The sequence below is a fragment of the Emys orbicularis genome, chromosome 3 (assembly GCF_028017835.1).
Source record: "Emys orbicularis isolate rEmyOrb1 chromosome 3, rEmyOrb1.hap1, whole genome shotgun sequence".
NCBI classification, from domain to species: Eukaryota; Metazoa; Chordata; order Testudines; family Emydidae; genus Emys; species Emys orbicularis.
In genome coordinates, this window is record NC_088685.1 from 42,659,135 (window position 1) to 42,684,631 (window position 25,497).

The window sequence follows — 25,497 nt, forward strand, 5'->3', positions numbered from 1 at the left end:
GCCATCTCTCCACGTCTGCAGGGGGCCATGCCGCCTTGCGAGTTGGGTCTGCGGTGGCTTCTCTAATCAGAAGAAGAGTGTGTGTGGGGAGGGAGAATTGGCAATTCACAACAGGGCCCATCCTTCAAGTGGGGCGGGCCGTACACAATCAGGGCTTTGTCTGGTGGCCAGGGGGAGCTACAGCTGTCTCTTCACCTAGTCCTAAAGCAGGGCGGGGCAGCTGCCAGTTAAAGCTTGGGCCTGCAATCTGGACAAGCTGCGGTAGTCTATCTCCCCGGCCACTAAGCAGGGCGGGTCAGCCAACAGTTAGGGATCTGGCCTGCAAACAGGCCAAGCTGTAGCCCCAGTCCCGTCTATGGGGCTCGAGTTTGGGGCAAGCGCCACACACACACACACACACACAATCTATGGGGCTTGGGGCACACTGAGGAGCACAGGCCTCCTGAGGGGGAGTACTGCCACCTCAGGGGTGGGTGGGGGGGACAACAGGTCCACCCAACTCCACCACATCCCAACCCAGGGCCCTATCAGAGGCAGAGCAGTCCACCACTGGGCGAGTGGGGCTCTGCCCACAACACGCTGACCTGGTTTCAGGCTCACTCTCCACCAAACTACTGCCTGGTTCCCCTGGGTTGCTTCCTTCTCTCCCCCTCGGGCATACCTGGATCCTGGGGTCATCCTCAACCTCCTCTGGATACACAGCCAAGGGTAGCGGTAGCAGCTCCTCTGCGTTGAGAGCATCGGGGCTCCCTGGAAACTCCTGCTGGTCCCTGGGGCAACAGCAGTTCTCCTTGGTGCTGACCTCCAGCAGCGAGGAAGAAGCATCTAATGCCTCCAGCAGTTTCTTTCCAACTAAGCAGCTGGGCTGGCCTTTTATAGTTCCCCTTCCTGTCCCGCCCCTCTGCTTCTGGCCCTCCTGGCTCCTCCTACCAAGTGGCTTGCAGCGTTCCCTCCACGTCTGCGCCTGAGGGGGACCACTCCTCCTCACTACAGTGTCCTTTTCTGGTGTCCACAATTCAAGAACAATGTTGGAAAAACTGGAAGAGAGTCACGAGAATGATTAAAGGAATGGAAAACATGTCTCAATGATACACTCAAGGAGATCAATTTATTTTTCTTACCAAAGGGAGGGTAAGCGGTGACTTGATCACAGTCTATAAGTACCTACATGACAAATGTATGGTTGGATGCTGAAGCTAGACAAATTCAGACTAGAAATAAGATGCAAATTTTAACAGTGAGGATAATTGTTAACCACTGGAACATTTTACCAGCAGTTGTGGTGCATTCTCCATCACTGGGAATTTTTAAATCTAGCCATGCTATAGTACAACCACAGTTAGTGGACTTGAAGAAGGAATTAATTCATGAAGTCCTATGGCCTGTGTTATGCAGGATGTCAGACTAGAATTATCATAATAAAGGTCCTTACTAGCCATAAAAGCTGTGAATCTATGTACAGTAGATTATACTTAATAGCAAGCCTGATATTAGCAACTTCTGTTAATGGCCTACTGCTCAGATCCAATCCCATTAACAGCAGTGTTAATTGGATTCAGATATAGGCAACAGCGTGCTGCTTACCAGCAATTTTTTTTTTTTAAGAAAGGCCCCACCTGCAGGCAGGTTTGCAAAGCTGCAGCCAGGGAAGGAAGTGCGGGGAGGTGCCTTCCCTGGTGGCAGCCCTACACACCTGCCTGTGGCCAGTGCTCAGCCCATCCCAGTGCTTCCTACTGGGGCTGCAGTCCGGCAAACCTGCCTGCACGAGGGAACCACACAGGATGTGAGGCTGTTGAAAAAGATTTCTTTTCTATACACAGACTCAGTGTTTGCACGAGGGGAAGTATTGCTTCTTAGAGGTACCCAGGGGTGGCGTGTAATTTTCCCAGGTTGCTGGGTGGGGGCCCGAGCTGGCTCTATGTTGTATTGGCAAAAGGAACCCATAGATACTGCACCTGGCCCTTGTTGCCAACAACTCCACCTGACCGAAGGGTTTCATAAATAATATTTCCAGACTCTGCCCAGGCACCCCATGTACCAGATTTGCATGTGGTAGTGGTAACGTGGAGAAATGGACATTGAAATGGGTCTGGCTGGGTCATAAGTAAATGTGCAGGATTCTAGACTAAACTTCTAGTCCTCCATGTTTGTTTACTTATCATGTAAAGGTTGCAAATCTATTACACGTCTCTTGTGCAATATAGAAATCAGTATAGGACTCCATGAAAGGTCTCTTCCAAAGTTCCAACCTCCAACTACTATCATTCTTGATGACCTTGCAAGTATGTCATAAGCGAGAAACATTTTGTACAGTGAATAAAATCATCTGAATATTGTTTTAATACAACAGTAGGAATAAAAAATAAATGCCGCAGAATTTAGCAACCTATTAAAAACTCTAGCAGTCTTTTGTAAAATAAAAACTGTGCATGTACTGAAAAATTACAGAATAATTTACATTTACTCTATCTGGTTAATAGATGGATCCTGTTCTAAATGCTATGTATAAAAGCTAATTTAAGCTTGTTCAACAGGGCTGAAATTCAGTTTACCTGCTTAAAGGCTGAGTACTAATCACTGCTAGCTACAGCCTTATTTGAACCCCTGCACTAGGTGAATGTCACACTGTAGGTGTCATGAGAAAGTGTGCTCTTGGAAACTATTGACCAGGGCCATCTCAGTGTCACACGTTGGCTTCTAAAATTTCCTAATAATTAAAGTGACAGTGTTAGGTTGTTTAAGCCCCAAATTTAAGTTCCGTTAGCAGAAATAAATAAAACCTAATATTATCAGAAATATTAAGATTAAAAAAAAAAAAAAAAAAAAAAAGCAAGAAGCCGAACACGGCACCATCTTGCTAGGGCATAAAATACGCAAAGTGAAACTGAAAGGAGACTAGCCGTGCCAGTGGAGACTAACACACTCCACTGTGCGATGTTTTCTTAGGACTCGCTACTGGGGCGATCGCCCTTTTACTCAGTGCAACACAAAACTTGGCTGCAGCACCAGGGCAGAGTGTGGTTCGACCCCACTCCCGCATTGCAAATTAAGATCCAAGGAGAACTGTGAACAACCACAAAGTCCGGCTTGCCAAAGCGGATTACTTGTTGCGGTCCACTCCCCCCTCCAGGCAGGGAGCCATGGTTTACGTCAGGCAGAAACAAAGGTAAGGGCGGGAGGAAGCAATAAGCAACATTTGCTTTTTGCTGTGGTGTCGCTCTGAGGCTCCAAGCTGTTGCATTTCAGCTGCAGCTGCTTCTGCAAAGGTGGAATAAGCAGCCCTGACTTCATCATCTTGCCGTGGGCTGATCGCTGCTGCAGTTGGAAGCACAGCAGAAGCTGGGCGGAGAAACTGCCGTGCAACTGAAGTTAACGAGCCGGTAAGTACCATGCAATGGGTGCTGTGTGGAGAACTAAGGGCTTTATTTAACTACAGCACGCACTTTAATGAATGTCTAGGGTGGGCCTAGGAGAACCTCCATATGGTTATTTCGTTGTTCTTTTTCCCATGCCATGCCACACATCCCCCCCTTACCCAACACCGGAACACCCCCCCCCCATTCCCTATGGCCAGAGCCCGCCTCCGGACCCGCTATCCCAGCACCCTCCCCCCCCCTTCCACAAATGCACAGCGCCCTGCACACAGCCCCACCACAACTGCCCAGCAACACACACAGAACCCTCACTCCCTAATGCCCCAACACAGAAAGATTTCCCCTGCCCCCTCACAGCCCAGCACCTCCCCAGAGACCCTCTCCCCCACGCCCTGCCTCCTGGCCGCACTCACGGGCCCTGCTGGGAGGCGACGGTGTCTGCTGGGATGAGCCAGCAGCGCAGCCAGCACTGGTTGTGGGGTGGGGAATCACTACAGCCCCTCAGGAGTGACGTGATCAGCCAGGCCAGGCTCCTCAGGACCCACTTTCCTGGAGGGGCCCAGCCAAGTCCCCCACACCACCACCACCACCTGGCTGAGACTGGCCAGGCTTCTGCATCAGTCCCAGGCAGCTCAGCTCCAGGGAGACAGATGGGGCCCACAGGTGGTGGGAAGCAGAGACTACCCGGAGCCAGTGGTGCACTGGGGTCCGGCCAGGGGGCAGAGAGAAACCGGCAGGTGGGGGCAGTGGGTGGAGAGGAGCCCTTGGCTGGCGGGCGGGTGGGCAGGCTGAGTGAAGCAAGTAGCTGGCGGGGTGTCAGGGCACAGTGCAAGAAGGCCGGGGCCCCTTCTGAGTATGGGCCCGGCTCCATGGCGCCATTGTAAACCGGGCACTGTTTGCATGAAGTCAGGGGAATTTCATGCAGCCTGTGAACCACTGTATTCAGAGGGCTGTATGTAACTGTGGTGGTGCTGCAGGGGAGGGTGTTTTGCTTTCGTTCTCATTTTTTGTGGGGAGTTGAGAGAGGAAGGTTTCTGGGGCTTTCTGGTTACACCAGTGTAACTATGCTGACATTAATGGCCTGATTCTCCACGTCCTTGTACACTATGTAGTTGTATACATCTGTGCAGAGTGAGTGTGAAATGCTACCAAATTATAATTCTTAACTCTCCCACTGATTCAGGATGCAAGGCAGTGGTAAGGAAAGGCCAGTGGAGTTGTTCTGGTGTAAAGGAGAGCAGAATCAGACCCTCTCAGAATATAAATAAGCAATATTCCTTTGCTGTGTACCTATAAGGAGCGGAGAGGCAAAGCATTTCTGTAGAATCTGTTTACTTATGCTGCTAACGATCTATATGGCTTCCTCTTCTGCCTCCCACCAAAGCTCCCAGTCAAACTGTGTGAAATGAGAGACTCTCTGGGTAGTTCTTCCCCTGCCCATATTGACAGGATGTGCTGTGTCTGGCGGTCTCAGCAATCTAGTCTAATGCGTCAGCAAATTGTACCTGTGATCATGGATATTTTCAAACAAAAATGAAAGAAAACATTCGGCTTCTTTTAACCACCTCATGTGAAGGAAGTCTTAATTAACTTTATGCCCCCAAGCTTGAAAATTCTGGACTACATAGTTAATAATAATAACTGTGATGCTGGGTGAGAAAATATGCAGGTTGTTTCTCTGTCCTATCCGCTTAGTTAGCCTCAGGAATAAAAGACCTTTTAGAATGTGGTGTAGTTCTGTTCAGAAGTTGACCAGGCAGTTCTGTTCACAAGATGATCCTGCAAGCCCTTTCATGCAAGTAGTCCCGTTTACTAGAATAAGGTTTTGTAGAACATGGGTGGCAGGTTTATAGAAATGTTGGTGGTGCCCAGAAAGCTCAGAGCCCACTCCCTCCGAACTTCGCTCCCCACCTGCCTAAGGCTCTATGAGGGAGTTTGGGTGGGGGGAGGAGGTCTGGGGTACAGGCCCTGGGTTGGGGTAGGGGATTGGGGTGTAGGACGGTTGAGAGGCTGGGCTCTGGGAGGGAGTCTGGGATGCAGGCTCTGGGGTGGAGTTTGGGTGCTGGGTGTAGGCTCCGGGCTGGGGCACAGGGTGGGGGTGCAGGATGGGTGGAGGGGTGCAGGCTCTGGGAGGGAGTTTGGGGATGGGAGGGGCTGCAGAGGGAGGGGGTGCAGGCTTGGAGTTTGGGTACAAGCTCTGGGAGGGAGTTTGGGTGCAGGAAGGGGTGTGTGGGAAGGGGGTGAGGGTGCAGGCTCTGGGATGGAGTTTGGGTGCTGGGTGCAGGCTCTGGGCTGGGGCAAGGCCTGGGGGTGCAGGAGGGGGTGAGGGGTGCAGGCCCTGGGACAGAGTTTGGGTGCAGGCTCTGTTAGGGAGTGCAGAGGGCTGGATGCAAGCTCTGGGAGGGAGTTTGGGGGCAGGAGAGGGTGTGTGGGAAGAGGTGGGGGTGCTGGGATAAAATGAAGCTACAACATGCCGGCGCCACAAGGTTACAAGAGTCAATTAAAAGTGGAAAGTCAGAAGCAGCACTTGCCTGCTTCAGTATATTATATTTTGTTGTACCTGTTGTGACCAAGTGGGAATGTTCTTAATGTTTTCTCTGAATACTGTGTGGGTGCCTCAGTTTCCCCTATGCATTTCTTAAGGATCTAGGTGGTGGGATAAGGGTGTGTGATTGTTGTAGAGCCCTAGAGGGTCAGTGTGATGCTGTCTGCCACACAGTGCGCTTCCCGCAGTAAGTCTGCCCGGGCGGGGCCTTGGGGAAGCTAGAGGGCCCTGCACCCCAACTCTGCAGTCAGACCTGACTCTCAGCCAGCCGGTAAAACAGAAGGAACACAGTCTAAAACAGAGCTTGTAGGTACAGAAAACAGGACCCCTCCATCAGGTCCATCTTGGGGGGTGGGGAGCCCAGGCCCAAGTTCTGGGCCTCTCCCTGTTTCATAAGAACATAAGAATGGCCGTACTGGGTCAGACCAAAGGTCCATCCAGCCCAGTATCCTGTCTACCAACAGTGGCCGATGCCAGGTGCCCCAGAGGGAGTGAACCTAACAGTTAATAATCAAGTGATCTCTCTCTTGCCATCCATCACCACCCTCTGACAAACAGAGGCTAGGGACACCATTCCTTACCCATCCTGGCTAATAGCCATTAATGGATTTAACCTCCCTGAATTAATGCAATTAGAATGACCTTTATATGTACATTTCATTTTTATTTTTGTTTAGGTTTTTTTTTTAACTTATAACAATGTTTTGTTTTTGTATGTACAAATAAATGCAAATAAATTATTTAAAAAATGTATATAACTGGCCACTATAGCACCATATCTTTGAACCTGCTTATCAGTCTCCCCGGTACCGTAATGCCCTCCACGGGAGAAAGACTCATTAATTTTATAAAAGGGAAACATAAAAAGGTTCAAAAAATAATGGCCAAAAATAAATGGAATAAGGATACGAGTACAATAAATAGCATGTTGTAATGGTCTGGTCAAACAAAAAAAATTAAAAAAAAATTATAATAATGTATTGCAAATATAAAAAAAATTACAAAAGTTAAAAACACTCCAAAAGGCTCTTACATCAGAGCTGAATCAAAAGGCAGATTGCAGCCACAAGCTGAGCGAGCTTGAAGCAAAAAACAAGGCTCTAAAAGCAAAACTAAAAAAAAAAAAAAACCTTCTCTGCACATCGTATTGTTGCTAGCATACAACAAAAGGGTAATTTTACTGACCCTGATTTAAGCAGCAATACTGCTCAGGGACAGGTGAAAACACAGTGGCTCATAATACTTATAAGTACACTCCTCTCAGCACAAAGGAAATGAGGGGCTTACTAAAAAATCTCCCTAATTTAAAGCCCAAAGACCCAAATTTAATATTCTAAAAACAGATAAGCCAAATGGTTACCACCTGTACGTTACATCCCAGGAATCTTTATATCTTAACAAAAGCTAAATGCCCTGATTTATCATGGGCCGAAATCCCTACAAAAGGGCACCGAAACGGCGTTTGGGCCTCTGTTAAATTTAAATCTAAAAATAATATGACCCTTGCCTGAACTAAGTTTAAAGAGGCCGTCCAAGAAGCCGTGGGAAACAAAGCTGGTAATTGGTGACTAATCGTGGGCTGCGTACAAGGCAAGGACGAGCTGGCCTTTCAGTACTGTTAAAATATATATATATATTCCAGCAATGCAGGCATTGCAAATCCAAAAAAACCAAATCAAGCATTTAAAAAAAATGTTAAAGAAAGGTTTTAACTCCCACCTGCAAACAGCCCCACCCGGTGTCTCAACCGACTGCCAACCCTTACTCACACCTAAGTAAAAAAAAAAAAATGGCCAGGCTTTTAAATTCCATGACCCGCTAGGTATAAATCCCTCAAATCCCTCAAAGCCACACTTACAAGCATGAATGAGGGGCCGACCATGTACAATTCTCGTGGATACGGGAGCATCTGTTTCCATTACTGACCTCCCCCTCCCCACCACTAAACAATATATTACTGTGTCGGGGTAGGAGATGCACAACTCATGGCTTACAAAAGCTATCCTGTTCTTATAAAATCTAATCTATTCTTTTGAACCCAATCCTTTTATGTAGCTCCAAATGCAAAGGGGGCTATTCTGGGCATGGACGCCCTCTGTGACCTTGCAGCAACTCTCAATCTTGCTCAACGTACAGTTACTAATAAACTTATGCGTACTCATACCATCCCCCTCCGCAAGAATACATTTCTTTCTTCTGTTGCACTGCCAAATCTGTGGCTCTTACTTGAAATACATTTAACCCTTTTTTAAAAATTATGTTCCAGGTTCCCCTCTGTTTGGGCAAAAAATAAACTGTCTTGCAGTTCAGTGCCTGCTCGTCTTTGCCCACCCATCCAGGTGAGGTTACCAGTCAATTTCCTCCACCTACCAAGCAATACCCCTTCAAATCTAAGGCCATAAACACAGTAAATAATATTATTTACTCTTTACTTCAGCAAAGCATACTGGTTCCTTGTAAAAGTGCACCCTCTTAAGCCCAGGACCCTCCAGAGACCCCCTTTTGGGCGAACGTACAGGAGAAAAATCAGGTCATGGTATTGGCCCATACAAATACCTCTGTAAAAGTGCAAAAAATTCCAACATGGGTTCATAAAACCAAAATTAAAATGTATAAATAAATTCATTTTGTTTATATTGTAACCTGTTAAGTAACAAAGGTGACTCCCCATGTTAATTCTCCTAGCAAACATACCTAATGCAGCCTCCTGGAATCTGCCCTTGGTACATGTTACACAGAATACCTGTTTTAAAGCTGGCCAGTATGTGCAACTCCCTACAAAAGGCAGCGGCAAATGAGTAAAAAAAACCCAGACACTTAGCTTGCCCCCAGACCGGACCACCTGGGACCTATTGTGGTTACAGCTCTCCTCCAAAAACATCCAGGCTCCAAAGTCTCAATCCGACTACCACAGCCCGGGAGCAGTCTTTGGCTCCCTCCCTGCATTTCACCGAATCTGGACTGTAACTGGGTATTTAATTTCAGGGAATGTGGGCACACACATATAGAACCCCCAATTTCAAAATGCAAAATCACAAAATGTTAAATCAAAGGCCAAACTACCCAAGCCCTTAAACATACCAACACTGGGTTATCTTATGCTTTAACTGCAATTAATATAGCCATAAATTTTTTTTACAAAATCATTAAAAAAACCCTCAAATGCTATAGTCAACCTGGCCAAGTCACAAGCTAAAGGTCATGCTTGTAATATGCTGGCTCGTAATCTGTTTAATATTTCAAAAAAAACAAACAAACATGTTAAATGTATGCCTGGGTTTTCCCCCGTCCCATACCCTTTCCTCCCCCGCCTTTGCCCACATTGCAAACATTTCTACACAACTAATAGTTGCCTCTCTACTTCCTCCAGACTCACCCTCCTCCTTAAATTTCCTTCTTGTGTATCCTTCTGTTATTCCTACTAATGTGTTTCCTTCTTCTTTCCATTTCAAGTCTATTAAATATATGGCTAATAATACGGTGTATAAAGTAGGGCTGTCTAAATACCTGACACCATCCCCTAACAATGCTACACTAATAACAACCTCAAACTGTTGCACAAAAACAAACAATTACATCGTGTGCTCCTGTTCTACCCTTCGCCCTTTGACCTCATCCTCTTCTGTTGTTGTAAATGTCCTTCCTCTTGCAAATAATAAAGTTGCTGTACAAATATCTGTTACCCTGTAGTGTTTTATCACCGCTGCAGCTTATTACATGTACAAACGATTACAGTGCCAAGCAAACGCTTCCATGTGCCTGCAAATTACTAATTCATTTACCCTAGGTAATGTGCACCTCCCCGGCCGTATGTTCACTAAAATAACAACAGCTCCTCAATAATATAACAACCTATACCTAAACAACACACTGGTTCAACTAGCCAAAAAGCTTCTACTCAAAATGGTCCTGGCTGCTGCATCTGCGTTTACCACCGTTCGTAACCACATCACCAAAGGTCGCATTCATGTCCAGCTTTCCAATCAAACCATAACCCGACTAAAAAATCCTGTTCATAATGCATCATACAGCCCCGTCTCCTAGTAAACAATTGTCCAAAAAACAGCTGCTGTCGCTTCTATATTCGTGTTACTAACTTCTCTTGTCATGTGTGGGTACTTTATACACATGCTTAAAACTCTTACTATGTTTCCTACCTTTACCCCCTTCCCCCAATTCCCCTCTCACTCCCCCCTTCCTTGGGCAACCCTAAAACAAACCATATATATCAAAATATTTAAAGTATTAACTTTATCTCACTTAAAAGTTCAATTTGTCAAAAGGAGGGAATTGTCAGGAAGGAGTTAAAATTTAGCCAGCAGAAAAGACAAAAGCTGCTGAAAAGCAAGGACATAGTCTCTGTCAATACATAATAACTTAGTTCAGCTTATTGGTAAGAAGTAACAAAGCTTGTGCCCATAAAAAAAAAAAAACAGTTTAGTAAGTAAAGCAGGATCGGGCCCAGACAAGCAAGCAGGAATATTTCAGTATCACAAACGGTACTGACAATTGTAAACAATTAATAAGCTTATATGGTTAATGCCCACCCAGTAACGTAGTTCTTAGAACAGAATAAACCCTCCCTTCACAGCACACTGGATATCTGTAAGCACTCATCCTTACTGCCCACCCCACCTCCTTCCCCCGCAAGGTAGTCATAGACGTTTAATGCAATTAGAATGACCTCTATATGTATGTACTGTTCTTATTTTTATCTTTGTTCAGGGTTCTCTCTTAACTTGTATCAATGTCTTGTCTCTGTATGTACAAATAAATGCAAATAAATTAATAAAAAAATGTATATAACTGGCCACTATAGCACCATATGTTTGAAGCTGCTTGTCAGTCTTCCCGGTACCATAAATAAACCCCCTTCAGTATTATCTGTGCTTGCCTAATTCTTTAAAAAAAAAAAAAAAAAAACTTTTTGCCTAACATAACAAAGTACATATTTGTATGTATCAAAGGTCTGTTAATGTAAACATATAATAAAGAATGATTTTTCTTTTTTTTTTCTAGACAAAATTAAGTGTGTGTACACATGAACCTTAGATATAGGGCTCAATTTTCATTTACATTTAGGTCACATTATTCTTCTCCAACAGTTCAAGGCTCTTTTATACTTCCAGTCAGTGTAAAGTAGCCTTAGTGTAAATGAGAATAAGGCCCATAGTGGCTGGTTTGTTGCAGCTTTAATCTGTACCCTGTAAATTGGGTGTGTATGTTTGATTCCTAAAGACTCAGGGTATGATTATGCTGCATTTTAAAACTAGTGGCAGTGAGTCTCAGAGCCCAAAGCTCATGCTGCGGCACTAAAAAGCACTGTAGACGTTGTGGCTCGGGTTCTCAAAATCACCACCTCCTTGGATTTCAGAACCCAAGCTCCAGCTCAAGCCCAAACATCTACACAGCTGATTTTAGTGCCATAGCATGAACCTGATAGTGTGAAGATCTTTCTCAGAGTGGACAAAAATTGCGTTGTCATCAGCATACTGAAGTTCCACAATAGATGTTGTGGAAATCTTACTCTTGGCTTTCAGCCTGTTAAGCCTGAACAGCTTTCCATCCATTCTGTAAATGATTTCAACGCCAGCTGTAAACTTCCCAGCAATTAGGTAAACAATGACGGCAATAAAAACTGCAAACATGGTTGGAGCGATGATACAGCCCTGTTTGACGCCTGTTTGTACTTTGAAAGGTTCACTCTGGGAGCCAGTGCTGTTCAGAACAGTCGCTTTCATGTTGTCATGATGCAGTTTTAGGACATTGATGTATTTGTCAGGACATCCAATCTTAGAAAGTACAATCCAGAGGGCATGGCAATTCACTGAATCAAAGGCTTTAGTTAGATCAATAAAAACCATGTACAGTGGTCGGTTTTGCTCTTGACACTTTTCTTGCAGCTGCCGTGCTGTGAAGATCATATCTGCAATTCCACGACATGGTCGGAGACCACTCTGTGACTCTGGTAAAATTTCTTCTGACGGGGCAGAAGGCGGGTTGCAAGGATCCACGCCAGAACTTTGCCTGCAATGGTTAGGAGGGAGATACCACGATAACGTGGTATTGAATGTGTTTGCCGATGCTTATGCGTGTCTTGGTTTCACTCTTATATCAAGAAGACTAAAGTGCAATGGAGTGGCACTGGAGAATGTTGATCATTTCCTCTACCTTGGAAGTCATCTTTCATCCAAGGCAGATATTGATGCAGAAATTTAACATCGCCTGAGCTGTGCCAGTGTAGCTTTTTCTCATTTACAGTGCAGGGTTTTTGAAGATCACAACATTCGAACAGACACCAAGTTTCTTGTTTATCAAGCCGTTATTCTCCCAACACTGTTGTATGGGTCCGAAACTTGGACAACCTATAGACACCGCTTGAAAGTCCATCAATGCTGCCTTCGTAAGATTCTGAAGATCAAATGGGAAGACAGGTGCACCAATATTAGTGTTCTGGAAGAGGCAAAGAACACCAGTATCGAGGCAATAATAATCCGTTAGCAATTCCGCTGGACTGGTCACGTTATCCGGATGCCAGATCATCGCCTCCCAAAACAGGTCCTGTTCTCTCAGCTGAAAGAAGGGTACCGTAAAGTGGGTGGACAACGGAAGCGTTATAAGGACTTGCTGAAGGACAAACTAAAAAAGTGTAATATTGACATTGACACTTGGGAGACACGTGCCCAGGATTGCTTAAAATGGAGTGAAATCCTACGTGATGGTCCCCTGCATTTTGAGCTTGCTCGCCGACAAGCTGAAGAGGACAAGAGACACAGGAGGAAGGAGAGACTGGCTTCCAGTCATGGTCAACAGCCTCCTCCTGAGCCTGAAAATATCTGCCCTCATTGTAATAGAACTTGTGGTTCAAGGATTGGCCTTATTAGCCACCTGAGGACCCATAATTCCTATAGAAGATGATCATACTCAGTAACGAGTGATTGCCCATCATGAGCCTGAGTCTGTAGCACCATCACACAATCCTGAATCTATAGAACGGCTCAGAGACTCACTGCTGCAGGTTTTAAAATATAGTGTAGACTTATCAAGAGGGCTGTACATATGAAAAAATGAAGGTTCAGTGATGCTTTAAACATGCTGCTAAGGAAGCATAAGCTAGGGTTACCATATGTCTGCGTTTCCTCCCAACAGAGTCTATTTTTTGAGCCTGGTTTTTCTGTTCGGGCAGGGTTTACAAATAACAGCAAATGTCCTGGTTTTTGCAGAGCAGACAAGATGCAGCTCAGAAAGAGACCCAATGGTCTGCTTCCCGATTGGTCCATTCCCCTGAAAGCCACAGCAGCTGCCCGCCCAAGCTCCAGTCTCAGCCCTAGGGAGGGGATCCCAAAGGGAGGCGCTGACTGATGGCTGTCGCTACGTTCTGGGTTTGTGCCAGCTGCCATGTCACCGTGAAAGGGAGTGACACTGCACCCTGCTTCCAGTGCTCACAGGTTTCCCTACAGCTTCCCCTCCCTCCCCCGCTTCCTCGTCCCTCACCCCCCCCCCCCCCGCCCCCCGCAGTGTCCTCTTTTTGGGAACCTAAAATATGGTAACCCTATGGTAAGCCTTGGTTGTTGTTTTTCTCTTTTTAGCCCTGGCCCTATATTTATGTCCATCGTAGTTGTTTCTGTTCACACCTGGAATATTAACTTAGTTAGAAATAAAAAAGCATTGGTCATAAAACAATTTTTAAGTGTTTTGTGAGGAAGGTGTGGTGGGGGGAAATGGTACTGACAGTATAAGTTGGTGAAGGATTATTTTTAAAATGTGTTGACAACGTTAGCAAAACACTACAACTGGAAGGACTTCTTGGGGAATCATAGAATATCAGGGTTGGAAGGGACCTCAGGAGGTCATCTAGTCCAACCCCCCTGCTCAAAGTAGGACCAATCTCTAACTAAATCATCCCAACCAGGGCTTCGTCAAGCCTGACCTTAAAAACCTTTAAGGAAGGAGATTCCACCACCTCCCTAGGTAACCCATTCCAGTGCTTCACCACCTTCCTAGTGAAAAAGTTTTTCCTAATATCCAACCTAAACCTCCCCCACTGCAATTTGAGACCATTACCCCTTGTTCTGTCATCTGGTACCACTGAGAACAGTCTAGCTCCATCTCTTTGGAACCCCCTTTCAGGTAGTTGAAAGCAGCTATCAAATCCCCCCTCATTCTTCTCTTCTGCAGACTAAACAATCCCAGTTTCCTCAGCCTCTCCTCATAAGTTATGTGCTCCAGCCCGCTAATCATTTTTGTTGCCCTCTGCTGGACTGATTTATAAAGGCAAGGGAAGACTTAAAGATAAACAAAAGAATAGTACGTATTCTACATATGTAGAAGTAACAGAAAGGGAGGAAAAACCAGTAAAGAAAATGACCAGGAAAATGTATTCTATTTTTATATAATTAGGGAAGAAAAGGTGAATGTTTTGTGATTGTAACGTCCATTGGCATTAATAATTCTGCAAGCAAGGAAACAGGGAGTCTCTCTCTCTGCCTATGTCTCATCTTCTCTTTTATATACCTGGTTGAGACCTTGAAGGCTAATCATCAGCCTTGACCAGGTTTTTTTATGTCAGTTCTGAACTGTTGGGAAATATCAGTAGAAACAGTAACAAACTCTAAGCTGTAGTGAAACTAGTGAGCTTTTATAAATGGGGAGACCATATACAGACACAGCCATTCTTTACAAGCCTCTTCTGTCTTTTTTTTAATTGCAGATGGGTTTTTGCACTAACAGCCCAGGCTCAGTAACCTTATAAAAGACCAATGTGTGGGTGAGAAGCTTCAGACTCCCTCCAAATATTTTGAAGTAGAGAAGAAGAAATGAATCTTGCAAATGATGGTGCAACATTATTTGACTGGGACTATGTTCTGTGGGAAGTTCGTTTGAAGCTACTGGCAGCTGGCTTTTTTATCTACCTGGGAGTATTTCTTCTAGCTCACTGGCTGTCCTCATGCATCAGTGCCAGTTATCGCACTTTGTCAGGATATGAGAAGGTCTTGTGGAACTTGGTTATCACAGGTGCCCTGTTTGGAATTCAGTGTTGTGTAGCTGGGTTGTGGGCCTTACTCAAAGATCCAGTTTTTCAAGCTGACCAAGTGTATTCACAGCAAAAGTGGAGCTGGTTTCACTGCTTAATAGCCGCTGGCTTCTTCTTGTATGAAAATGTAGTTATTCATGTGTCTAATATTGTTTTCAGAAAATTTGATATGTTCTTGGTAGTTCATCATTTATTTGCCTTTGGTGGGCTTTTTGGTCTGATAATTAACATAAAAGCTGGGCACTATCTACCCCTGATGGGACTGCTACTTGAGATGAGCAGTCCTTCATGCTGCATCTCGAGGGTGCTTTCAAAGGTAAGAACTTGCTGCATTCATTATTGGTGATAGAAGTTTCCATTATAAACCTCACATTGCCTCCTCCTCAGAAAATTCTGCAAAGAAATATTGGCCTCCAAATTGGGAGATTGGTTCTGGGATCAAAAAAGAATTTTGCCTTCCAAACTTGAAGTGAAGTGGCCACGGAATCCTTAATTATAACATCCTAAAAATACTTAAATATTCTCCACAATTTTTTAAATTTTTTTTTACCCATTTTGTAGAAAAGAAACAAATGGAAAGATTTAAAAAAATTCTTTACAGACTCACTAGTTGGGATCTAGTGCACAGGACTAAAGATTAGGTTAGTAAACTCTATTTTTAAAAGATTTTTTTTAAAGACTGAAAATAGAAGTATTGAAATAGCTTATCAGCTCCAACAAGCTTAATATAGACCATTCAATTTCTGCTGGAGACTAACAGTGTGCGCATGCTTGCTCACACATCTGAGTGTGTATGTATATTCTATGGATGCAGAGAGGGAGAACAGCTTTGAAGAGATCTGCCATGCTTGTAGTGAGAGAGGAAATCAGCTCTGCTTCCCAAATGGTAATCAGTTTCCAGTGGTATGTTTTAGTAGATTAAGCTTAAATTCTAAAGTATCTCGACTCTATAGAACTACACCCAGAAGCCACGATGGGATCACCGTAGCCCTTCTTCAGTGGTTTTTAATGAGAACGTAAACATGGAGGTCCTGTCTGTGCATGTAGATGCTAGAGCAGTCAGAGGTGCCAAAACTTCCCAGACCCTGCTATCCCCACTGCACTTTTGTGACGTGTTTTGTTTTGATTGTCTTCCTCCATCCAACAGGTGGCTGCATTTAAGTAAAGCTGTATACACTGTGACAGACCCAGACCAGTGGGTACAAGAGTCTGGTAGAGGACAAATATACTGGTCAGTGGATGAGTAGTTTTCTGTTCCCTGAGTGACCAGAGCAGGGGATGCACTAGAATAATCAGGAACCTGCTAGAACCAGTTAAGGCAGGCAGGCTAATTAGGACACCTGGAGCCAATTAAGAAGAAGCTGCTAGAATCAGTTAAGGCAGGCTAATCAGGGCACCTGGGTTTTAAAAGGAGCTCACTTCAGTTTGTGGTGCGAGTGTGAGGAGCTGGGAGCAAGAGGCGCAAGGAGCTGAGAGTGAGAGTGAGAGCTGCTGGAGGACTGAGGAGCACAAGCATTACCAGACACCAGGAGGAAGGTCCTGTGTTGAGAATAAGGAAGGTGTTTGGAGGAGGCCAGGGGGAAGTAGCCCAGGGAGTTGTAGCTGTCTTGCAGCTGTTACAGGAGGCACTAGAGACAGCTGCAGTCCCCAGGGCCCTGGGCTGGAACCCGGAGTAGAGGGCGGGCCCGGGTTCCCCCCAAACCTCCCAATTGACCTGGACTGTGGGTTCTTCCAGAGGGGAAGGTCTCTGGGCTGTTCCCCAACCCACATGGTGAATCTCTGAGGCAAGAAAATCCACCAATAAGCGCAGGACCCACCAAGATAGAGGAGGAACTTTGTCACAACACATAGGTTGCATAGTGGTTTAGAATTCTGCTGGACAAAAGGTGCTATATCGGGGGTTCTCAAATTGGGGGTCGTGACCGCTAAGGGGGTCGTGAGGTTATTGTGGGGGGGGGGGGGTCCTGAGCTGTCAGACTCCACCCCCAAAGCCCACTTCGCCTACAGCATTTATAATAATGTTAAATATAAAAAGTGTTTTTAATTTATAAAAGGGGTCACACTCAGGTTTGCTGTGTGAAAGGGCTCATCAGTACAAAAGTTTGAGAACCACTGTGCTATATAAATGTTTAATCTCTTAGCACTGTAGAGAAAAATGATTGAGAGAATGTCTGTATGGCAGTTTATCTAAATACAACAGGAAAGCTAAATATGTCTCTTATTTATAGAAAATACTGACTGCCTTATCTTGAAGCTGCAATCTCATTTCTCTTTCATTGTTGTTGTCTCTTCCAGACTGGCTATGGTAATACCCTTTTTTGGAAGGCAAGCCAAATGGTAGATATCCATATGGTTCACTGCCGCATGGTCCTCATTTATCACATGTGGTGGGTATGTATTTCTAATTGGAATGATGTGGTGGAAAATCTGGGACTTCCATATTCTGTTGTCTTTTTCTTGGGGCTAAGTACACTTACATTAATACTTAATCCATACTGGATGTACGTAACGACTCAGCGGCTCTTCGGTCCAGTTGATTGGAATTCTTCAAATACAGCAGTGAAAAATGGATCCTCTGAAAAATTAAATATCGAAACATTCCAAAAGAAGAAGATATAATTCTGCAACAGTTATTAGGGTAACAGTAAAATATGGCCAGAAGAACATGGTGCAGTTTGCTACCAAGTGCATGAAAATAGAATTGCTTACAAGAAGTCTATGAATATATCGATCTCTTTGCAGATTGCTATCAGTGTACTATACTCATTTATCAAAAGTGTTTTAAAATTTTCTGTCTATAGTTCTCACACACACACACACACACACACACACACACACACACTCTCTCTCTCTTTGATTTAGGATTTATGCCAGTAATTTTAGTCTAAGAACATAATGTAGTAAAATCTCATTCTGGGGGAAGTGGCAAGTAAGGCATAGAATGGTAAGGGAGGTGTCATTTGATTTATAAAAATCTACAGAATCATAATTTCAATGGCAGGAGGGATTCGCTGCCTCCCCTCCCTTCTGCCCCCCTCAGGTCCTACTGCTGGTGGAAATTTTGATAATACAACTTCCTCAGAAATGGGTTAAGTTAGGGCTTCTGAATAATATCCTTCTTCCATGAACACAATGGCAAGAAACCCAAAACAATTATGTAGATACATATTTAAATATCAATTTTTTAAAATTATATTTTAACACAGGAATGCACTGCTTGCATGACAATGACATTGACCTTTGGTAATCCTAGGGAATCTAGCCTTGACATGTAGAACTAAAAACATTTATTCGTCAAAGTCATCATTAGTGTCATCTCCATGTATGGCTACACTGCTAGACACGTTGTCACATTGGTCTTCATCCATGTCACACACACATCTCTGTATAAGGCAAACGGTTGGCCAGACATTTACAAGGTGATGAGCATTCAGTCTTTGCACATGATTTTTTGATTGCACTCCTAAATCAATCCTCTAGCTATAGTTTTTCATGCATAATTGGTGCGATCAGTCCATCCTCCAAGACCCATTGGTGCCCGATGGGAGAAGGTAGTTTGGGATGGACTTGATCGTCACCGAGCCATTCCATTGCTTGATAATTTGCCCTCTTGATAGCAGATATAAATGCATCCCTTGTCAATGGCAATTTTTCTCCTTTTGTCTGCTGCTTATGAAACATCTAGCAACATAGTTCTGCAAGTGTTGTAATGTTGGCCTTCAAATGGTAAACTCGGCATATGAACGCCTCTAGTGCATTTATGACCTCATTGGTGAGTCTCTCAGCCATTCTGAGCACCTTCAGGGCAAAGAGAGTCTTCAGAGGCTGAATGAAGTGTCTTCCTATAAAATCATCTGGTCTTTCTAGCCATCCTTCCAGTACTGTCACATTCTGAAAAGATGTGGAAACCTGGCAGTGTGGTTGTTGAACAGGCCTGTAAAAACCCATGTCATTTGTATTCAGTTCTGAAGATGTATTTGTTTGTGTGTTCCAGTTGCATAAGGAATGTTAACTGAACTGAGCGATTCCTGGGTCTAGGGTGACCAGATGTCCTGATTTTATAGGGACAGTCCCGATTTTTGGATTTTTTTCTTATATAGGCTCCTATTACCCCCCACCCCGTCCCGATTTTTCACACTGATCACCCTACCTGGGTCTAGCATGTATGACTAATTGGATGCATACATGGGTCAGTCACGCTGGCACTCATGTAGTATTGAGTTAAAAGATGACCCTGTTGGAATGTATCTTTTTCCTGAAATGGTGTGGTATGTCCTGGGTGTCTGGATCATTTGAAGGTACATCTTTTTTCTCTTCAGTGAAGAAGTACTCAATGAAGCTGGCCTTGGATTTAGCGCTTGGAGGGGCTGGGATTAGCCGTAGTGCTGAGGATGCAAAAGGCTATTAGAAGGCTGAGCCCTAATGGGCTTAAGCAGCTGGATAGATATTTCCATGGAGCAGTGCAGGTCTCTCTCTCTCTCTCTCGTATTTTTTAACTATTAATAGGGAAAAATAGATTTTGTAAAACTGATTTTATGAAACTTGTGATGAACAGAATTGCTTTTTTACGCTGATTTTTAAATTTTCAATCAAAAGCATTTTTTTTTTTAAGGAAAAAGTAGGGAAAGAAAATTTTGCATATTCCTGGAGCCAGTGTAATATGCTCAGGGCAGGAACTTTGTTATATTTTATACCTGCTAAAGCTTCCTGCACATCAGTGGTATTTAAGGAATAATATTGTTAACCTACCAGTGTTTGCCAGCGCAAAAGAACCAGAAAGAGAAGCTGATATGTAACTAAACTGAATTCTTATTTGGGAGGTTTGAGTGTTCTTGAGTCTTGTTAAAAATGTAGGTAGGGGATTATTTTTATTAATGTGACTTTCACCTTGATAGTGTACCTTGAGCACCCAGATATCATTGGTATAGTAGAAGAAGCTGGATCAAATTCATTCTCTTTATTTGAAGAAGGGTGGTGGGGAAGGAGGGAGGTTCAGAACATGTTAAAGGGAAGGAAAAAGGAAATTCTCCTGGTATGTATCCCTCTAAAATTATAATCTCAACATGTAAGTTTAAATGTATAGAGTTATCTTTCTGTATAAGTTGTGTGGTCCTCATATGAGCTGCCACTCGTAGAATGTTTGGTCGGGTTTATTGCTGTTATGCAGGTTTACATAGATCTCTCTCATTGCTCTAGGCCTAAACTGGTAGCATCCATTCTCTTTAGGTTTCTTTAGCTCTGAAGGATGAGAGATTACTCATGCCTAAATGCTACTAAGACTTTGTTACTGCTGTAGGCCCAGACTAGGTGTAGTTCATTTGTTGGTTTTGCTAACGTAAAATTGGATTGCAGTACTCCTTTAGCAGGGCTTCATCACACTCCCATATGGAAAAACTCCCATTGACTTCAGTGAGAATTGGAACAGGCCCTTAGTATGTGCTGCCATCACTAATTTTTGCCTAACTCCAAATGTTGGCAAGTTAATGTACTCCCTTCCCCTGTTCAATGCTGCAGACTTATCATATCCTTCATCAAGAATGGGCTTAATTATTGTAGTACTTTGTATCAGCCAGTGCTCCATGACCGTTCAAACAGATCAAAACACTTCAGCCAGGTATCTGGTTCTAATTGTCTGATTGCAGCACTCATGTGCTGTGTTCTTCACATTGACTTTGTGTTATGAGGGTTTTTTTGTTTTGTTTTATTAAATCAATTTTTATTCTTATCTCCAAAGCCTACCATTATCTTTTCTAGCACCAACAACACAAACTTCCTTTTCTTATAGATTCCAGCCCAAACCCTCTTGCCAACTATGTACAAATCCTGTAATTTTCTTCTTGTACAGTAATTGAGAATTTATATACTGTGCCCTCTCTTTCTAGAATGCTCTAGCATTGATCTGAGGGAGACTCCCGCATGACATGGATTTAGAAGTCAGTTTAAACTGTCTTTGAAAACACTTAATGTAGTTATACATTGTAGTCGTTGTACAACAAAGAATTTTTGGATGTTATGCCATTTTTTGGCTTGCTTACATAAATAAGTATTTTGTTGAATAATTATAATTTGTGTGACTCTTCCATTCACTGTTTTACTGATGAAATGTCATCTTCTTCAATGTTCAATATTTTCCTTTGGTGACTTGCAGTGATGAAATAAGCTTTGCAATATATGAACTAAAAGTATCATTTTGTGCATTGACAATGTTTTATTACATATGTTAGGGATAACTTCCAGTTCAGCAGCTGGGAATAACTACAGTATAAATTTCTCATATTAACATATTAAGGAATAGGTAAAAAACTGCCCACTTTTAATGTATTACAGGTTATTAACATCAATGCAGCTTCACAATGTTTGTCTTTTTATACAAGTGATTAAAAAATGCACCACTTTGAGTTTAATCTTTTGGTCTGTGTATCATATGTTTCAGCTGTGTGGCCTGTGTCTGAGTTAGGCCCTGATCCTCTGGACATGCATGGGAGTAACTTTACACATGTGCCTAAGTACTTTCAGGTTTATCTTAACCAAGGAGGAAGAGTTCTAGTGAAATAAAAATTACAATTCAATGTTTAAAAGAGATACTATCCCAAGTGTTTTTTTTAAAGCATTCGCTTGTTTTTAAAGTGTTGCCTAATTGCCCAGCATGCAAAAAACCCCAAGCAAATAAAATCTTTCTAAAGGCAATTTACAAAGATAGGAGGTAGGCCTCTTAATCTGCTCATTGTTTGTAAATCAGGAAGAAAGTTTTAGATTGCAGGATGCAGTATAAACCCCCCATCATTTACAGAATGGTTTTACAAAAAGTGTAAACTTTTTACATAGCTTTGTAACTGTATGAAGGACAGAAATAATAGCTGTAGCATCGGACACCATGAACAATTAACTTCTACCATTACCTGAAGAAACATGTTCCCCCCCCCCACTCTCCCCTCCTCTTTTCCTGACCTTTTTTAATCTAAAATTGACAGCTTCTCCATATTCTTCTGCTAAACATACTGTTTATCATTGCATAAAAGTTTTAAAAAATAAACTATCCTAAACTTCTAAAGGTTTAACATGGATGGGGGGGGGCGGGAAACAGGGCATATGGGGATGAGAGCTTACATTGATTTTAGGGGAATTTTGACAAATGACTGAAATCTTTTTTTTTTTTTTTTTAAACAGGTTTGTATCTATTCTGTGTAAGCAATCTGAGTTAGCATCAGGAAGCATTTGTCATACAGAAACCATCTGCATCTTCATGAGACATCATTTCTCCCATTGTCTTGCCAAATTTCTAATTACCTTTTCATGGGGTGTCAGAAAATGCAAACACACACACACACACACACACAAGCACTGGGAGGATTACATACTTTGGTGATATTTTTGTAGTACTACTTGCAGAGCAATAATTATAGTTTTTGTTTTATTTATCATCACATTGAAAGGCCCCTAAAGAATTAATTTACCTGTTCATAAACAACTTTTACTTTTACCAAACTGTAACCATAGATACTTTGGAGCATTAAATAACACAAGATGGTAGATGAAAGACCTGAGAAATTATTGAAAACAAAGGTGAATGTAGAGTGACTGGGGAGAAATTAAGAAAGAGTTGAAGTGGAAGAGTGTATGATTTAAAAGGAGACTTGAAGTAATGAGAAGCTGTGTGGTTCAGGATTACTTTATGCTGTCTGATTCCCCATTGCACATACACCTATCACAAGCTCAAGAACATGGGGACCTTGCCAGAAGAACAGACAAAATACTTTTGTTTGTGATAAACTGTTACTTACCAACAAGTATAAAATATAAAAATACAGTTAAGCATGCAAATGTCTTCGCCTTACCTCCTTTCCTTTCGACAGCCATCCCCAGCCTCCAACAGGAGAGAGACTGGTTCCAGAAGACCCCATAGCCCAGTGATTAGGGCACTTTCCTAAGGGGTGGGAGTCCATGTTCAAAATCATTCTCCACATAAGGCAGAGGGGGTGCTGAGCCCAGCTGTCTCATATCCTGGATTGACAGCTCATAGTCCTTGTGTAATCAATCAGGTCTTTCTCCTCGGTCACTTCCAACTGATAAGTCACCAGCTTATAGGAAAAATTCTTGCAGTTAGTCCCTAAATGTATGACCTTGGACTTTTCACTATTAAATTTCATCCCATTTCTATTACTCCAGTTTACAAGGTCGTCTTGAAATTAGGTGAAGGTTTTCAACCATCAGAGGAATGAAATTCTGGAACAACCTCTCAAGAGGAGCAGTGGGGGCAAAAAGCTAACTGGCTTCAAGACTGAGCTTGATAAGTTTATGGACAGGGTGGTATAATGAGACTGCCTACAACGGCATGTAGCGAATCTGCGACTGCTAGCAGCAAATATCTCCAAAGGCTGGTGATGGGACACTAGGTGGGGAGGGCACTGAGTTACTACAGAGAATTCTTTCTCAGATGTCTGGCTGTTGGGTCTTGCCCACATGCTCAGGGTCTGACTGATCACCATATTTGGGGTTGGGAAGGAATTTTGCCCTGGGTCATATTGGCAGAGATCCTGGGGGGCTTTCTCCTTCCTCTGCAGCATGTTGCACAGGTCACTTGCAGGTTAAGCTAGTGTTCATGGTGGATTTTTTGTAACTGAAATCTTTAAAACATGATTTGAGGACTTCATTAATTCAACCATAGGTTAGGGGTCTATTACGGGAGTGGGTGGATGAAGTTCTCTGGCTTGCAATATGCAGGAGGTCAGACTAGATCATGATTGTCCTTCCTGGTATTAACATGCAGCTTATTAGCAATGTTCTTTGAAGGCAGGTTTGCAGGGTTGAAGCCAAGGAAGGAAGCGCTAGGACAAACAAGGTCAGCTCCCAGACCGCTGCACTGGGCAGCACAGTATGGGGAGAAGGTGACCAGCCCTCTGTGGAGAAAGAAGTGGTTCGGGACTATTTAGAAAAACTGGACGTGCACAAGTCCATGGGACCGGATGCGCTGCATCCAAGGGTGCTAAAGGAGTTGGCGGATGAGATTGCAGAGCCGTTAGCCATTATTTTTGAAAACTCATGGCGATCGGGGGAGGTCCCGGATGACTGGAAAAAGGCTAATGTAGTGCCCATCTTTAAAAAAGGGAAGAAGGAGGATCCGGGGAACTACAGGCCAGTCAGCCTCACCTCAGTCCCTGGAAAAATCATGGAGCAGGTCCTCAAGGAATCAATTATGAAACACTTAGAGGAGAGGAAAGTGATCAGGAACAGTCAGCATGGATTCACCAAGGGGAAGTCGTGCCTGACTAACCTAATTGCCTTCTATGATGAGATAACTGGCTCTGTGGATGAGGGGAAAGCAGTGGATGTATTATTCCTTGACTTTAGCAAAGCTTTTGATACGGTCTCCCACAGTATTCTTGCCGCCAAGTTAAAGAAGTATGGGCTGGATGAATGGACTGTAAGGTGGATAGAAAGCTGGCTAGATCGTCGGGCTCAACGGGTAGTGATCAATGGCTCCATGTCTAGTTGGCAGCCGGTTTCAAGCGGAGTGCCCCAAGGGTCGGTCCTGGGGCCGGTTTTGTTTAATATTTTTATTAATGATCTGGAGGATGGTGTGGACTGCACTCTCAGCAAGTTTACAGATGACACTAAACTGGGAGGCATGGTAGATACACTAGAGGGTAGGGATCGGATACAGAGGGACCTAGACAAATTAGAGGATTAGGCCAAAAAAAACCTGATGAGGTTCAACAAGGACAAGTGCAGAGTCCTGCACTTAGGATGGAAGAATCCCATGCACTGCTACAGACTAGGGACCGAATGGCTAGGTAGCAGTTCTGCAGAAAAGGACCTAGGGGTCACGGTGGACGAGAAGCTGGATATGAGTCAACAGTGTGCTCTTGTTGCCAAGAAGGCTAACGGCATTTTGGGCTGTATAAGTAGGGGCATTGCCAGCAGATCGAGGAACGTGATCGTTCCCCTTTATTCGACATTGGTGAGGCCTCATCTGGAGTACTGTGTCTAGTTTTGGGCCCCACACTACAAGAAGGATGTGGAAAAATTGGAAAGAGTCCAGCAGAGGGCAACAAAAATGATTAGGGGTCTGGAGCACATGACTTATGAGGAGAGGCTGAGGGAACTGGGATTGTTTAGTCTCCAGAAGAGAAGAATGAGGGGGGATTTGATAGCTGCTTTCAACTACCTGAGGGGGGGTTCCAAAGAGGATGGAGCTCGGCTGTTCTCAGTGGTGGCAGATGACAGAACAAGGAGCAATGGTCTCAAGTTGCAGTGGGGGAGGTCTAGGTTGGATATTAGGAAACGCTATTTCACTAGGAGGGTGGTGAAGCACTGGAATGGGTTACCTAGGGAGGTGGTGGAGTCTCCTTCCTTGGAGGTTTTTAAGGCCCAGCTTGACAAAGCCCTGGCTGGGATGATTTAGTTGGGAATTGGTCCTGCTTTGAGCAGGGGGTTGGACTAGATGACCTCCTGAGGTCCCTTCCAACCCTGATATTCTATGATTCTATGATATATGGGTATGTACCCCTAAAACACAGCTACATACACCACAAAGAACAAAACAT

At 43.8% G+C, this 25,497-nt stretch overlaps 1 protein-coding gene across 2 annotated transcripts; it reads left to right on the forward strand.

Moving 5' to 3' along the window:
* Nucleotides 1–2,960: 2,960 nt before the first annotated feature.
* Nucleotides 2,961–22,185, forward strand: LOC135876563 (protein CLN8-like). Of its 2 annotated transcripts, XM_065401828.1 has the most exons (5): nt 2,961–3,166; nt 3,247–3,380; nt 14,630–15,269; nt 17,249–17,344; nt 22,121–22,185. In XM_065401828.1, exons 3-5 carry the CDS (start codon nt 14,736–14,738, stop codon nt 22,139–22,141), a joined length of 651 nt encoding a protein of 216 aa, XP_065257900.1. In that variant the 5' UTR covers nt 2,961–3,166; nt 3,247–3,380; nt 14,630–14,735; the 3' UTR covers nt 22,142–22,185. The 2 variants fall into 2 exon arrangements, with proteins under 2 accessions (XP_065257900.1, XP_065257899.1); XM_065401827.1 differs by lacking the exon at nt 22,121–22,185 and having other exon boundaries at nt 17,249–17,598.
* The last annotated feature ends 3,312 nt before the right edge of the window (nt 22,186–25,497 follow it).

Bases quoted from the DNA above. Each gene is read 5' to 3' on its own strand.
- LOC135876563 (XM_065401827.1), top strand. From the start codon at position 14,736: ATGAATCTTGCAAATGATGGTGCAACATTATTTGACTGGGACTATGTT. The intron at 15,270-17,248 runs GTAAGAACTTGC...TGTCTCTTCCAG, and splicing joins TCTCGAGGGTGCTTTCAAAG to ACTGGCTATGGTAATACCCT.